At 40.4% G+C, this 16,606-nt stretch overlaps 2 protein-coding genes across 6 annotated transcripts in view; both read right to left on the reverse strand.

Moving 5' to 3' along the window:
- Nucleotides 1-16,606, reverse strand: part of unc13bb (unc-13 homolog Bb (C. elegans)) — an 84,509-nt gene that overhangs the window by 29,045 nt on the left and 38,858 nt on the right. For all 5 annotated transcript variants that reach the window (XM_017489507.3, XM_017489506.3, XM_017489505.3 and 2 more), the window contains 8 exons: nt 13,416-13,712; nt 12,938-13,028; nt 4,584-4,630; nt 4,131-4,209; nt 2,560-2,634; nt 1,708-1,927; nt 142-369; nt 1-7 (listed from right to left, as the gene is read on the reverse strand). The exon at nt 1-7 is cut by the window's left edge and continues 135 nt beyond it. In XM_017489507.3, coding sequence (XP_017344996.1) covers nt 1-7; nt 142-369; nt 1,708-1,927; nt 2,560-2,634; nt 4,131-4,209; nt 4,584-4,630; nt 12,938-13,028; nt 13,416-13,712 — 1,044 coding nt within the window. The remainder of the gene's footprint in view (nt 8-141; nt 370-1,707; nt 1,928-2,559; nt 2,635-4,130; nt 4,210-4,583; nt 4,631-12,937; nt 13,029-13,415; nt 13,713-16,606) is intronic.
- Nucleotides 4,821-12,926, reverse strand: LOC128635214 (uncharacterized). Its single transcript, XM_053686944.1, has 2 exons — nt 10,650-12,926; nt 4,821-7,645 (listed from the first exon to the last, which is right to left on the reverse strand). Exon 2 carries the CDS (start codon nt 7,553-7,555, stop codon nt 5,198-5,200), a length of 2,358 nt encoding a protein of 785 aa, XP_053542919.1. The 5' UTR covers nt 7,556-7,645; nt 10,650-12,926; the 3' UTR covers nt 4,821-5,197.

Genomic DNA, 16,606 nt, shown 5'->3' on the forward strand with positions numbered 1-16,606 from the left:
CACATCACTACATAAACCCACACACACACACACACACACACGCGTTAGTTTTCTCCAAACTCCTCCTTTAAACACATTCGAAAGCTGCTTCCAGTTCAGCAGCACGAGAACAACGTGGAAGAACCGAAGAGTTCATCATACCGGTTATGGTGATCTTAGCCGACCACTTGGACGTCCCGTCCAGAACGCTCTGTTTGATGGTCTTCATCTGCTGCGAGTGCACCGTTTTGCTGATCATGAACACATCCCTGATGAGCTCGAAGATCTCGGGTTTGTTCCGCTCTCTGATCTTCATGCGGTCCTTCATGGCCATGATGATGTTCTGCGTGCGATCCTCAGCACCGTGCTTTGAACTTTTCTCCGCCGCGCCTGCAGTCAACGAGACGGAGCTAATTGAAAACCCACACGCGTACACGTACGGAAAACGGTACCGCGTCTACTCCGCTCCACTGAACACTCGAACGGCATTGTGGGTGACGTAAGAAACGATGAAAGAACGGTCGAACCAAAAAGGTGATCGTAACTTCATTGCGAAATAAATCTGGGATGCTAGTTATTTATAATTATAAAAGATTCATATACAGTAGCGTGTTCAGGGTCCCTTTAAGGATGTCGGGTTTAAATACAAGGACAGGTCAACGATGAAGCCACGCCAGAGAGCACCATGATGTACGACATCATTAGAATTTTGCGAAATAGATTTTCTAACTGGATCTATATCCTGTTTCAGCCATCACCTCCTGCAGCTATATTTAGAAGCAGCACCAATTTCCAAAACGCTGCAAACAAACAGCAGCCTTATCAATCCTGCAGGTCGCCAAATACATTCAGAGTAATAATCAGGTGCCTGCTTTTGACTTCCCTTTAAATCATTCCTGGAGCAGTGGGACGTTTCACGAAGATTGCCGCTTGGGTAAAAATCATGTGTACGCTCACTCAAGCGGTTACTGGTGGTGTTGTGTTTCCTTCCTGTTGTTTTGCTCAGCAGGAGGATTAGTGAACTGTGATTAGTGATCTGGGGTTCGCTTCGACCTGTGCTGAACTGTGTCCTCACCAGGTGCGGACGTCATCTGCTCCAAGTGCTGCGTGCCAAGTAATCTGACTGGTTCAATTCACCACGTAACTTCCTATTTCAAGTTTCTTGATGCCCCCCCCCAAAAAAAAAAAAAAAAAAAAAAAAAAAAAAAAAAAAAAAAAAAGGGGGGGTTATTATTCTTATGCTGCGGTCGCCATTTTTAAGCCATACTGGAGTCTCCGAAGTTAGAAAAAGCTCAAATCTTCAGAGTCCGTGACCGCAAGAGTTATAAAGCTTTCTCTCATAAAGTCTCATACGGTATCGCTAATATTTCACCCGTACTTTTACGTAGAATATCATGTTTACTAATGTCCTTACTTGTGTAATATAATAAAAAATACTATGTACTAATGTATTATATTACTGTTACTGTTGTTTTGAAACCCTGTCATGTCTCTTTAAATTCTGTAACTGGAAGCCGGACATGTCATGTCCTAAGTCCAGTAAAGGTGGAAAGCTGTCTGTTATGGATACAGACCCGTTTCCTCGATTATCCAGCACCTTAGGAGATCATCCATCCATCCATCCGGCGTATTTTCCTACAAGCCGGCTTTCTCTATTCAAACATCCGACTACTAGAACGTGTCGGGTTTGACACGATTGCTGATTTCGGACAGTCGGCCCATACTCACGCTGCAGGCAGTCTGCGTTGAGGAGCTCCTGACACTTCTCGTGACATTTGACCCCACACTCGGTGCATCTCATGCCCTGGCGTGCGATACCCCACAGCAGTCCTTCGCACTCGTAGCAGTACGTCGGAGTCGTCGCCGTCCAAACGTCGAAGTTATGCGGCGTAGTGCAGGAGATCGGGTAGATGAGAGCCTGCAGCGTTTTCTTATACACGTGGTTCTTCTGCAGGCGAAAAGGTAGGAATGTCTCAACATTGTTTTATGTAAGGGAAAAAGAATCGATCAATAACAGCATGTCCCAAAAGCAAAGTATTCTGAATACACCAACAATTATAATCACGGGTCATAACTGATATAGTTGAAAATTAGACATAAACCGAAATAAAATCAACTCGCTGCAACTAAAATGTCATAATGACTGATTTATTTATTTATTTATTTATTTACATTTTGTTTATCTCATTTATTCAAAGCATTAATGGAAAACTTAAGTTACTTACTTTTTTTTCCTTCCCCTAATTTAGTCGGACATGAGCAAAAACAAACAAACAAACAAAAAAAAAAAGTCCAAGTCCAATCAAAAATGTCAGCAAAATAAATAAATAAATAAATAAATAAATGAATGAAAATAAAAACTCTTGCTCAATAAATTGTATTGCGGTGCTCGGCTGCTTTAGATTTTTATTTCGTTTTGGAGTGCGAGTTTTTATTATTTAAAAAAAAAAAAAAAAAAAAAAAAAAAAAAAAATTCAAAGGTTTTTTTTTTTTTTTTTTTTTGCATTGATGGAAATACCTTACAAAACGCATCATCAACATCATCAACATCATCATCATCATCATCATCATCTTACTCACCAGCTCCTCGTCTTTAACGGAGGCTCGGGAAGCCATGGCGGATGCGATGCCTGCTTTTCTGGCCTGGACCAGAGCCTGTTTCATGGAGAACGAAAATTACATTCCAACATACTCGGATAAGTCTTCCGGGCAAAAAAAATAAATCTAGATGATAACCGAGTGCGATTAAGAGAAAAAAAAAGAAAAGAAAGAAAGAAAGAAAACCCAAAGCAGAAGCAAGAGAATCCAGATGCATCCTATGAACTGCATTGGTGCTTGATGGAGCTCTGAACCGACAGATTCGCAAATAGAGGGGGAAAAAGAAAAAAAAAACTACAGCAAAAAAATGGGTGTGTTAGGAAATAAATAAATCAAGATACAAGATAAAACAAGATTCTAAAGAGTAAAAAGGTGGAGGGCTGAGGAAGGAACCTGACCATCACTGATTACTCATACATTAGGACTCATCCACGATTCAACAGGACGTGGAATGATATTATATTACATTACGAGTGTCTAGAAGTGTGCTAATGTAAAGTCTAGTGATTGGTTGATGGAGGAACAATGACATTTTTTGTTTTAGGGAGCAAATACATCACATGGGCAGGTTTCCATGGGCAAACAGGTATACCTCATTTGCATGGCAGATATCTCATCATGCCTGAATATGAGGAAGCAAAATTTCATTCATGTTCAACATGAAGAAGGAGTGAAGGCATGGTAGAGGATTTGCGTATCGTATTTGCACGTTACTGGGGCGGAGAAATACTGACACGCAAAGTCAGTACCATCTATTCCTACTGAACATAAACAACAGCTAGAGTGAATTTATCTGCAATTTAAAATGGGGAAAAAATAATTAAATAAATAAATAAGGGGGGGGGGGGGGGGTTTCGCTCTTTAAACTTACCATAGCCTGGATACAACGTGTGAATGCGTTCAAAAGAGGTAGAGGTTTATTTCACAGAAAAGCAACCTGATTTTCATCAACACTTCTACCACATTTATGAGCCACTACTTCAATGACGTATTTACAGGTGCATTAATAGCTGCGGGACGACATTTTAAATAGTGAGTAAAAAGGTTTTCAGAGTGACTGCTTGAACCATCTTGCAACACATCTCGTCAATATGCATTTGTAAAAGGAAATAAATAAATAAATAAATAAATAGATAGATAAATAAATAAATGAATGAATGAACAAGCAGACCAACAAATTTAACACATCTTAAACAAAAACAAAAAAAAAACAGTGACACTAATTGAACAAATAAAAAGTAGAGCAAACAAGAACTAATTACCAGCTAGTGATTCGTCATGAAATCGTATAACAAGCAAGCATAAAATCATTACTTCTATTAATTAGTTCATGAAATCTTAATTAGATTTCATGAACATACTTTTTTTTTGTTTGTTTTTTTAAATCGAGAAAAAAACCCCATCAATCAAACGCAGTAAGGTTAATTAAAGTTGAGCTAATGGACATTAGCAACGTCTAAAACAAAGCAATAAAAATTAGAGAAAAACAAAAACATCAGGCTTGGTTTTCGATTATGCTACATGGAGTTATACAAAATCAAATGAGCACCTACCACATCGCTAACGAGAGGGATTGGTTTCCTCTTCCGCAAGTCTGGCATGCTATCAATCCCAAACAGGCCACTCCCACTCCTGTGGAGGACACCAGACCCGCAAGAGATTCAAAACACAGACGTACAGACAAGATATTCGAATTAAGATTGCAAGTTGTCTCAAAATATGCTCAAATGGCTGGTGCGATTCTTGCTTTGTTTTTACTACTAAACTTAATATCAACTGTCCACATATATATGGCGTTGAGAAATATCATTGATTTTTTATTTATTTTTTTTTTTATGAGTAAGTTTTGACTTGTGATAATGAAGCACTATGTTGATTTGATCATTTACGGTATGAAAATGTGTGCATTCAACTGTAGGTATAAAAACTACAGTAGTTAAGCTAAATTAAAACATTGCAAACTCTGGTGGGGGGAGAAAAAAACCCAAAAAACATTAACAACTCACCCTTCTTTGACCCAGTCATGTCTGGAATTGTCCTCGTTCTCCCGGACCTGTTTTATTTAGAGAAACAACTCTGGTATTTTAGTCGTGCGACAGGAGACTTTCTAAAGAAATCAAAACGTTAGATGATAAAGACTAAAGATAAATGATGAATGCATGATTGGTTAAGTTTCACCACTTTCATTAAGTAATTAAAAAAAAAAAACAAAAACAAACAAACAAAAAAAACACAAAACCTTGACACTTCTTCTCAGTGTCTGTCTTTCCTCTGAGGATGTGATGACAAAAAGCTTACATTTCATAAATACAAACACACACAGACGGTACTTTTAAACAATAACATGGCGACCAAAACAGGCACTGAGACTGAGGACAAAATTCTGCATGGGTCACATGCACTGATAAACAAAGCATGCTCTTAGTTATCATCGTTTGAATTAATAAGACAAGATGGAAAAATGTGTGAATGCAATTTTAGTCAAGTAAAAAGTTTGATCAAAATGTTTTAAAGTGACCTGATTAACCTCTCTGCTTTCCTCTGCAAAACAGAACAAGACCGAACAGCTATGGTAAGTTCACTGCAAAAGATTAAAACATTTTTAAAGACATGGACAGGTTTATATGCAAATTATACCTGGATTGAATTCTTCCTCTGAAAAAATATGCTTTGTGTCTCTAGAAAACCGAGACAACCTATGTCTCTGTCTCTGCTCCTTGAGAACACGCTGGATATTGGCAAGGCACTTCTGGTGGTGAGGGTCTACCTGATCAGGGTCGCCAGTGCCCGAGTTTACCCGAGCCGCTACCTGATCGAACTCAGCTTCTGTTTCAAGGACTGTCCCCAGAGATCCTGGCTCAGTGCCTTCACAGGCAAACTGGGTTATTTCCTTATGAACGTTCTCTACAGTCACCGTCTCTGTGATAAATTCAAGAGAACCAGCCTCATACAAAAGTTCTTGATCTTCTAAAGGTTCATCTCCACTGGATGAACGGTCCACCGAGTAGTGTTCAGTTTGATTACACGAAGGAGACACTGTACCAGAAGTTGATTCCTGAGGATCAAAGATCTGCGAGTCATCCGTTTGGTCCATTTGTAGTTGGAAGTCACTGAGATCATATTCTTCTTGAAATCGTCTGGTATCAATTCTCTTGTAAGGTGACAAGCTTTGATCTAAGGTCTCGCTGCTAGATCGTATCGCCTGATCCAAATCAGATCCCTCCACAGTTGAGTCATCCTCCACAAGTTCATCTGAATGTTGTTCAGGAATGTCAGAATTATTCTCACGAGATCCATCAAACCTCTTTATGGCTCCATGAAGAGCAGACTGAAAGGTCAGCACAGCTTTGTTTATCTTTACTATATCAACGTTACGCTGCTGGAAGTCATCCATATTCTCAGAGTCATCTGGATCAAGCTGTTCTTCAGACATGCTTGGGTAAACCTTCTTGTGCCAGTCTCTCTCGTTGCTGTCTCCAGAATACACATCCACATTCAGGTAGTTTTCACAAGAAGAGTGCAAATCTTGGCAGACATCATCATAATCGGTCAGCACCATAGTGGAACAACTAATGCTTGTGGATGGGCCACTGCACAGGTCGTCGGCATACGCATCCATGGTGTGGTAACCTGAGCTACGGGAATATGGGCAATTCGGTGTGCAGTCACATTCAATATCAGGGCCTGTATGTCTTCTGGGATGTCTCCAGTCTGCAGCACTGGACAAGCTAGATAGTGAGCTGTACTGCTGTCCAAACAGTAAAGAAAGGTGCTCAGAGCTGCTTTGGGAAGAATGACCTGGAGTGCTGCTAGTTGCTCCACCATTATATCTACACCAGGTATCAGGTTGTCTGTGGTCTTCTAAACAGTCAACACTATTCTGGCAAGAGCAGCAATCCTCCTCACTCCACCCTGTGTCCCCACTCCATCCTCCATCTCCACTCTCACTTAAACGCATGCTTGAGGTATCCCAGCTACTCCTTTGTAGATCTGCCTCCATGGAATGGTAACGGTCATCATGCTCTATACCTTTAAAGCTATGACCGGACAAGGAACTAGAACTTGGAAAATCCTGGCCATAAACCCCGTCATGACTGGAGTAATTAGAAGAAGGGCATACTCTGCACGATGACTCATCGGAGTTGTCTGAAATCTCAGCATGATGTGCTCTGGACTTTCTTGGTACACCAGAGTAAAGAGTTTCGTTCTTTTCAGGCATCTTTAACAACGGACTTCTACGTCTTATGGTAGGTGCTACATCGATCTGATTGCTCCTGTGATGAACCATTAGCCTTTGAGGTGAGGGTTGACCAGAAGCGCTCGCAGAATAGAGCCCCTCAATTTCCATCAGCACAGAATCCACACAGAAGGATACCTCATCAACGGAGCCACTCACCGAGTTCAGGTACTGCCTCAAGTCTGAGATCTCCTCCTGGATTTTATTAATACCCTGAAGCTCTTTCAAAATATGCTCTACTATAGTGCTGGAACGTCTTTCCGTGCTTCTTCCTCCATCTTCTTCCTCTTCTTTCTCAGGTGTTTGTGGCTCCTCCATGTTAGCTCTTTTGTCCATAAGATCTGCATTAGCCAAGACTTTATGATCTGAGGCAGGGCTGTTTGTTGGTACTGAGCATGGGATCTTGATGGTATTTTCACTGTTTAGATCAACCTCCTCCACCGGGTGTTTATCGTCTGCTTTGATAGGACTTTTACTTGAGGCGATACCAGACTCATAACTAGAAGCTTCCCGGCTTATTCCATAGACGAACATGTCTTCCTCCACTTCCGCAGACGTTTGCTGAAGGTTATAAGCGTCAAGCTCTGCTGGACCCTGAAAAACTTTCTGGATCTTCTTGCACAGGCCATGCCGGAGCTTGAGGCTCTGGGCTCTCTTCTTGCCCAGTTCTTTTCTTTTGGACTGGAAGGCGCCAGTTTCGTTTGTCTCATCCCGTTCATCACTATGACTTCGTGGTAACATTCCGCACCATCAAATGTTCAAGTGTTGACCAATTTAGCCTTAGGAGCTCCTTACATGTTGATCAGCATCAAGGCACTTGCGAACGGTCACCTGTAATGCACGAACAACAACAACAAAAAAAATCCTTGTTCAGATCCAGAAACTCAGAGTTATCCTGATGCAAACAATATTTGCCAATGTAAGCCAAGCGGTAATTCATGTTGACATGTACCTTTCTCAATCAAACTGACACGTATGCTTTCTGAGCCAAAGCAACAGTTGTGCCAAAGTCAATGGCATACTGTAAATGTATACACCAAAGCAATCCAATTGAACCAAGTATGCTTTAAAACTTCTTTGGATTCTCTGTGACAGCATTTCTCTGAATTGTTTGAATATGCAGGCTTTGAAATTTATTTCGAGTAGAGTGGTATTTCAGCTTGCAAGTCCCACACTGAGAACTACAGCAGTCCAGCTGTAGGCACCACTGTCATTTAGAGCCCCGCTGAGTCTAATGGATGCTTTACGATTTCCCCAGTCTGACAGGTTGACACCTCATTTAGCTGGTCTTTTTTCAGCAGAATAATTGCAGGGACTGTTTTCCACCCTTTATATAATCCAATATATATATTCTATAATACATGCTGAGAACAAACTACTGAAATCATTACTGTTAATGAAGAAAAATCTAACATCTTAAAAAAAAAAAAAAAAAAAAAAAAAAAAAAAAAAGTGTTGTCTACCAAGATATTCAACTTTTTATTTTTATTAAAGTCGTCCATCTTGAAGCCACACGGCCCGATTATTACGAATGAATCCGTTTCGATGAGGGTAAATAGTCCGTCAACATCCGGAGTGAGCAACAGCGATCTATTTCACCATAATATGCTCTAATAATATACACAGCTAATGGCTAATGCACAATGAGATGGTCATTGAAATTCAGACACAGTCCTGCTGTGCTCCTAAATGCATTGAGTAGTCGACATGATTGTAACTGAGACTCCAGTAATATGTGTTTGCCATGGTGGCACTCAAGGATACGCTTTGGCTCGCTGCCCGGAGAATGAAATGGGACATTTCAGATTATTCTTTCAGACAGCCCTGACCAGAACCTATTTTAGAAACAGTATGGACTAAAACGGCTTGTTTTGTAGTGGCCATGATATCTACATAATGCGAACTGTATACATTTTCAAATAAAATCAATAATACTGTATATACAGTGTGTATTAAATATGATCAAGATCTTCATCTACAGCTGAAAACGAACTTTCTGCATCTCAAATACCCGACCGTATAATCCAGCGTTAATGAAAACCTGCACTCATAGTGACAACACCCATACTCCTACCCCCACCTGAGATTTAACCTCTATCCAATACCACTCATGAACTGGGAGGTGTGCGTTTTGCATGATAAGGAAACCAACCAAATGGGAATAAATAAATAAATCCAAAAATAATCACTCGCTCTTGAATGAAGTCTACCAGATCCATGAGCTAATCACTCGAACACATTTAAAAAGCCCAGAGATGCAGGTCTGGAAGTCAAGGCCTGGTAAAATCGATTTATTTTACATTTCACAGGTGTGTCCCAACATCTTCACCCGATATGCAAACTCCGGAGCGAGAAACATATCGCATCGACAGTGCCGAGTCCATTTCTGGGGCTGTGACGTTTTTGCAGTGGAGAATGTTTTAGATCGGACGCATTAAACTAAATATCCGGTCTGAGGAGTTGCCTGTACAGGCAAAGCGATGTATCAAGTGGAGAACAATACAAAGTAGCGTGACCATACAAGATCTTTTAATTGAGTTCTAGAAAAGCAAAGTGCCAGAGTAATTTTTTAAAAATATGTATTTAAAGGATAATGTGGGGTTGGCGTTTTAGGGGTTAGTTAGGTGTTCACGGAAGACGTGGGTCTTTAGCTGTTTTTTGAAGATAGTGACAGATTCTGTGGTCTGGACTGAGGTTGGAAGTTCATTCCACTACTGAGGGATGGTTTCTGTGAAGGTTCTGGAAAGGGACCTTGGGCCACGCCGAGTAGGCGCTATTAAGCGTCGGTGATCAATCGATCGCAGATTGCGTGAGGGAACGTGATAATATATCCATACATTAAACAGCTCTGCTACAGTATCTTTTTCAGTTCCGTCCACTCAAATACTTGCTCCGTCTGCATCTGGACTGAGGTCTGGACCCTGACGACATCTTGGTTAGTCTCACATTACTTCAATTCAGTGTTTATTGAAGTAGCCTGAACACCATGTTGGTTACACCATGCGTATACTCTAGATTCGTCAAACTGCACAATATAGCACAAGTACTCGTGAACTGTATGTAGCCTAACTTGATAACTCAAAGCTAAATTATCAGTTACTTTGGAAAAAACAAACAAAAAACTTTATTGCCGACAACTGTTTTTTTGTTGCCATTAACAAATCTTACGTTTTAGAGTTTTATTGAGTAATCTACGCTAGCATACGCTCTAGAAACAATCGACATGTACGAAAACCGAAATTCAAAATGGTACAATCCACGGCATCATTGTGCTACTGTGTGCGTATCGTGATACTCTACTTTCTACCAGTACAGAAATCGAAACGTAGACCGATTGAGAAATCAAGTTAATTAGCTCTCAGTGGCCGTGTCCCGTTTAATCTCGTTACTGCACTCGGCTCCCTCTAAATCATCTGGAAGCTGCAAAGCAACACAACGTTATATATTATACATCATAATCCTTAGTGTTTTCTTCAGTCTTCGTCCTTTTTGTGGACGACAGACCTGCTTTACGTGTTATTTAAAAAATACTGGTTAGTTAAAAGTCCACTGGTTAGTTATTGAAAATGGACCATAAAATGTTAAACTGGAATGAATTCAACGTTTCTAAAGCAAAACTTCCGTTTGATGAGAAAGGAACACGTACTGTATAACGTTATATTGCCACTTTATTTGACATAATGCATATATATATATATATATATATATATATATATATATATATATATATATATATATATATATATATATATATATATATATATATATATATATATATATATATCTCATCATTAAACACTGCAACTGAAAAATCTGGCAAAAAGCATAATCTTACCTTACAGCCCACGAGAAGAGGCTTCACTCTGAGAACACCGTCCACATGGTAAGTGTCACAAGTGATTAAAACATCCAGAGGATAAAATCCATCCTTACACTCGCTCCCTCCTCAGGATGAAACGAGTGAGCGAACACTAGCCACAGGAAGTGGATTTTTAAATTATTATTATTATTTTTTTTTTTAAAAGGAGGCACTCTTTATTGTGTGATTTGAACAGGAGTTGAACGGAGTACAGTCCACGGCACTGTTACAATCCCGCAGCTCACCCTCGGACAACCTCGCCACCGCCCCTCCCTCTCTCCCTCCCTCTCTCCCTCCCTCCCGTCTGTATCCTCAGACGTAGTCCAGCACTAAGCAAATCTTTCCCTACTTGGTCTCTCATCTCTTCTGTAAGGACAACATTAAAAACTCCGTATACATTTACATGTGGTTATCTCACCTCATCTCAGGAGCCTTGTTGCTTTATCTGTATTTCAGTCACACACCTATGTCACAGCCATGACACAGCACGCCGAGGGAATGATTCATGGCTAACTTTCCTGCATTTTTGGCTTTTTAAACGACTCGCATTCCGAGCTCTTCCCGGTGTCCTTCATTACAAAGGAATTTAGACACGTGCGCAAGAAAGCCTGTTCTCACTTCGACTCTGTACAATTAGCAGGCGTTTACTCTGGCATCTCCACCAGCCCTCGCACTAGCAATCACCATAATGGAGCCTCGTGTCAGAACTGCTGTATACGAGTACTTCATTAGCATTAACTCGGTTATATTAATGCACCGCTTTGCTTCACACCCACCATGTAACAGCAGCACAACATGCGCAAATCAATTCAATAATAAAATAAAATATGTTTTAACTGTACCACTATTTTCCCCAGAAATTTTGTTCCAGCTGCTTCAACTTATATTAAAATAATAATACATTTAAAAAAAACAAAAACAACAACAACAGTCATGATTATTCTGTCAATGATTACATCAACAGTTCGGCTTGATTTAAGCTCCAATAAAGCCAAACATGTGCCTAGTTCAACCACACAAAAAAAGCACAGCAGCCCTGATCTCATAATTACAGCATGTCAAGGCAAAATAAGGAGAAGTGAAAAAGAGAAAGTGTGTGTTTAAGACCATAGATGGGAGTTTGGGCGTGTCTTTCAAGTAGGAAGAAAGTAGTCACTGGCATTCATATGAGTATATATATATTTTGTTTGCTAGCTAACTAGCATTACCCAACCTGAGAGGAGTTTTTAAAAAGTCATTCATAAAGGTTATAATTTCCCCAGCCAATGCTGGTCAGCTAACTTCGAAGAGGATTTTTTTTTTTTTTTTTGGTCATATTCATAAATGTTAACTTTCAAAAACTTCCACGGCTAGCATTAGCCAGCACACTAACGTTAGCCAACCAGAAAGGATTTTTAGGTCATATTCATACATGTTGGAATTTTCTCAGCGAGCGTTAGCAAGCTAACATAATTCAACCCCGACAGGATTTCCCGGATGATTCCAGACTCTTGAATAAATGTTGGAATTTTCTCTAGCCACCTAGCTCACATGAGCCAAACTGACATGGCCAGAAATGTGATCATTTTCAGAGCTAACGCTAACAAACAAGCTAATGCTAGCCGGCAAGCTAACATGAGCCAACCTTACAGGATTCCTGAGAGTACCTGCAGTGAAAATGTTATAATTTTCACGGCTAATGTTCTAGCCAACTAGATTGACAGGATTTCTCGGGGTATTTTTAGGGTCATATTCATAATGCTGAATCCCTGCTAAAAAACAACAACAACAACAACAAACAAACAAACAAACAAACAAAAAAAAACAATAGAACAATCCAGACTGAAAAAAAAACAATAGAACCTGTCAAATTTTAATGGTTTCCACTACAAATACCATTACAAACCATCAGCTAACTATTGAAAACATTAGCATTATTGGTCCTTAATGGTATCCACTTGATACAACATGCCACCAATAGAAGGCAATAAATTACCAGCAGAGACCCACATGGACCATTACGATTTCCATTTAACAGCCATTTTGTGGGTACTTTTGCTCTAGCATCACATTCTCGGATAAACAGATTTTTTTGAGTATTGAAGGAGCACTAGTGAAATACAATTAGGCATTTAATAAAATGTGGTGAAACTCAACCAATCAAAGACATTTGGTCAGGAGTGAGTCGAAGTATGAATGTGATCCATACTTTCCTGACAGAAGTTAAGTGAAGAAGGATGTAGGAACAGACAGAGGAGATGGTGGGTATGAGCTGCCTACTATACCTCCTGAAGCTGAAGTCTCACTTTGTTGAAGGCTTTTATCCAGTGCACACGAGAAGTAGAGACAGACAAAGCAGATCCATCATCCTGGAAACTGAGACAGAAACACTTGCATTGAGAAGTATATAGTTTAACATGTTCCATCAGTTAGCCGGCACTTGCTCAACGAAATGCTCACAATCAACTGCAAAGACCATGCTATGAAGTGGCATAGCTTAAAGGGGTTGCTTAAGGAAAATGCCAGTACAAGCATCTGAACTGAACTGAACCTATTCTTGATTATAATCAAGTACCAAAGATCCCTCAACCATCTAACTGAGCTTTTTAGCAAGTCACTGTGTAGCAAGTCACTGTGTGGATGTATAATATTAACTCCCTTATTTAACTGCCTACCAACAGGTACTGGCTGATTCCCATTCCTTTTACCACATATTAAAGATTAAAATCGCACACACTTCTCCACATCCAAGCGCACACACACCTTTTTTGAGATATTTCCGGCCTCTCTTCCACTTGGGGAACATTGTCTTTCTTTAAAGTGCTGCTTTCACTCCTTCCCTTCTCTTGAGAAGATTTCAACCCCTCATTCTCTCCCCAGGAGGCATGTCCATTGGCTGGGTGGTGTCCGTTTGCAGGTATGCGATATCCTGTACTGTGGAAGGAGTGGTAGGTCTCCTTTAGCTCTGAACCCGTAACACTCTCCTGGCCCATCTCACTTAGTGGAGAACTGACTTGACTGAGGTTTCCTGAAGATCCAAAACGACTACTGCCGACAGGACTGATTTGTGTGGGGGACAAAAAAAAAAAAAAAAAAGATAAGCACAATAAGCCGCAAAGCATTTTCAAAATGATATACCGAATACAACAATGATATAAAATATATGTAGGTAGCTTCAGGATAGGATGAAACTACTGGATTAAGATGAGCTAGGATGAGATAGTATGAGAATACTGGAAGACAGAAAAATTGGAGTACTATATGTATGCACACACACACACACACACACACACACACACACACACACACACACACACACACACACACACACACACACTTGATCAAAAAAGTGGATTTATAGAACATCACAGAGGAAGCCACTACCACTAATGCTAATGTTGATGTTAGTTCATCATAAATTGTTTGGGAGACATTTATGATGCTACTAGCCTTTTTGCACTCAAAAGCTCCTTGTATTCCTGCTGTAATCCAGAAGAGAGAGCTGCAGAGGATGGGAGCTGGAACTGAGATTCCTGCTCTTTTTGAGATAGACCGTCTATCTCAAGTGTGGACATACTAATTTGGAGGTTGGGGTCATCTAAAGAGCCTATGCTTTTATTCTGGTTCTCAAACTCAAATCTGTCTAAGTCTATCGCAGTTCCATGTATAATATCATTATCAATTTTATTGACATTTTCTTTCATTTCCTTCAAAACCAAAAGGCTATGGTCTGTTTCAATTGATGTGCTTTTTGGATACCGTGGTGAGTTAGGCTGGGCTGTAACATCACTAGGGGTCTGCTTTTTTGAAGGTATTGTAGGTGCTTCTTTTTGCCATAGGCCTATTTTTGCTCCAAACAGTGATGGTGGTTCGTTATTTGATGCTACTGGCTTCTGTTCTGAAAACAAACTTGTTGAGAATGACTTGAATCCAGACAAAAGTCCACCCCCATCCGTCTGTGGCATTGTGGGAAGACCTTTACTAGCGGCTGAGGAAAACAAGGACCCAAAACACTTCCTGGCATCTTCGGATTGAGTGATGAAACTAAGCTTTGGTGGTGATAAACCAGCCATGTCAAACATGGACTGCGATGGTTCATATTTAGGAGGCTGTTGAGCTGGCTCTGATTTGTCCGTCAATGTATCTTCAGGTTCTCCAATAATGACAACTGGTTTCCCCATTACTACATCACTTCCAAGGACTTCATTATTTAGCCCAGTTAAGGAAGGAACTTCAGGTGGGTTCACACTTGCAGGTGTTAAATTAGTAATTGAGTCATCAGGCTTGATGACTTGATGCCGTGGCTGTGGATCCGACCCTGATTCTGTTTTAATGACATTTTCTGTCAAATTTATGTCCCCTGAAGAGGATACTATATCATTAGACACTCTTTGATCTTGGACAACAGATTCAGTTGAAGGAGTACAATTTAAATTCAAATTTGAAGGTACTGCTTCTGCTGGTTTGGCTGCCTGATGTGACTGGAACATACCAAGGAGGTCACTTTTTAGAGAGTCGGTTGGCAACCTACTTGGGAAGCCAAAGATAGAGGTTGTCTGTTGTGATTCAGACCCTAGTGTGGATGTGGACTTAAAAAATGAAGTTTGTACTGAAGAGAAAAGACCACTTGATGTTTTAGAGGGTCCACTGGCACCAGAGAACATTTTAGACATGAACCCAGAGACTACATCAGCTGATGTGTCAAAGACAGACGTCTCCACATCAGCATGTTTTTGTTGTCCTTCTTTGTCTCCAGTTACAGATTCCTGTGTAGTCATATCTTCTTGTTTAGGCTGAGGTTGGCTCTCATTTTGTGACAGATTTTGTTTTTCATTTTGCTCTGGCCATGAGTGAGTATTGCTAACTTGTCCAGAAAAAGAAGGTGACTCCCTTATGTCCCGGCTATCTGCTGTAGATGTCCCCTCTATAGTTTCCTTCTCTGCTTCAGTGATGGAATGAGAAATGTTCTGTTGTTTTGATTGTGGTTGGAGAGTCATTGGTTCATTGCCCTCAACTTGTTTACTACCGTCACCTGAAACTGTGTTAGCTGGTTTGTGATCGGCTCCAGAATATCCAGACCTCATAACCTGAGATTTTTGTAACTCTAGATTCTTTGGTTCACTGAATAACACATCTTTTGAAGTACTTCCATGAGAAAAAAATGAGGAAATATTAGAACGTCCTTCAGCTTCGGGTGGTTTGGATGTTTCTTCTGTCTGACTGGGTGTTGTTGGACTAGGACCACCAAACATGGAAAGCAGACCTCTTCCTGAAACCTCTTTAGGAGTAATGCCACCAGGAAAAATGCCTCCCAATAATGATGCTGGAGGTGAATGCTCTTGAGGACTTGTCCCACCAAACATGGAAAACAAACTTTTTCCAGGTGGTCCTTTTGAGGCTGAAGGTCTATGATTCTCTGCATCTGAACTGGAATTTGAACTAGTGCCAGAAAACATAGAAAACAGACTCTTGCCAGGAACGTCCTTTTGTCCTGTGGTACCTGGAAAAATTCCACCAAGTACAGATCCAACTTGAGGAGCTGTATTTTGGGAACTTGACCCACTGAACATTGACAATAAACCAGATGCTGCATTCTGAGAGGTGACTTCAGGTCCTGAACAAATGGGAATGGTGGGTAAATCCTTAGTTGATTCCACAGATACAGAAATTGTGTCAACAGCTGAAGCAATATCCTTTGGAACAACAGACACAGCTTCCGTAGATGTACAAGTCTGTATATGTGGTGCATCATTGGATTGAAAATGAACTTCACTAAGCATTGATGGTAAATCTGTACCTGGAGTTTCAGCTGGGAAAGGAATACAAGATGCTTGATGTGGGGTGCTAAAAATGGGTAGGTTATCATCAGGTAATGCGGAATCTATATAGTCCGGTTGTTGTGGGGTGGGGGCACTAGATACTGAGGGCATATATTTCACTGAAGATTTGGTAGA

Source organism: Ictalurus punctatus, chromosome 16, assembly GCF_001660625.3.
Source record: "Ictalurus punctatus breed USDA103 chromosome 16, Coco_2.0, whole genome shotgun sequence".
In the NCBI taxonomy this organism is placed as follows: Eukaryota; Metazoa; Chordata; class Actinopteri; order Siluriformes; family Ictaluridae; genus Ictalurus; species Ictalurus punctatus.

Bases quoted from the DNA above. Each gene is read 5' to 3' on its own strand.
- LOC128635214 (XM_053686944.1), bottom strand. From the start codon at position 7,555: ATGTTACCACGAAGTCATAGTGATGAACGGGATGAGACAAACGAAACT.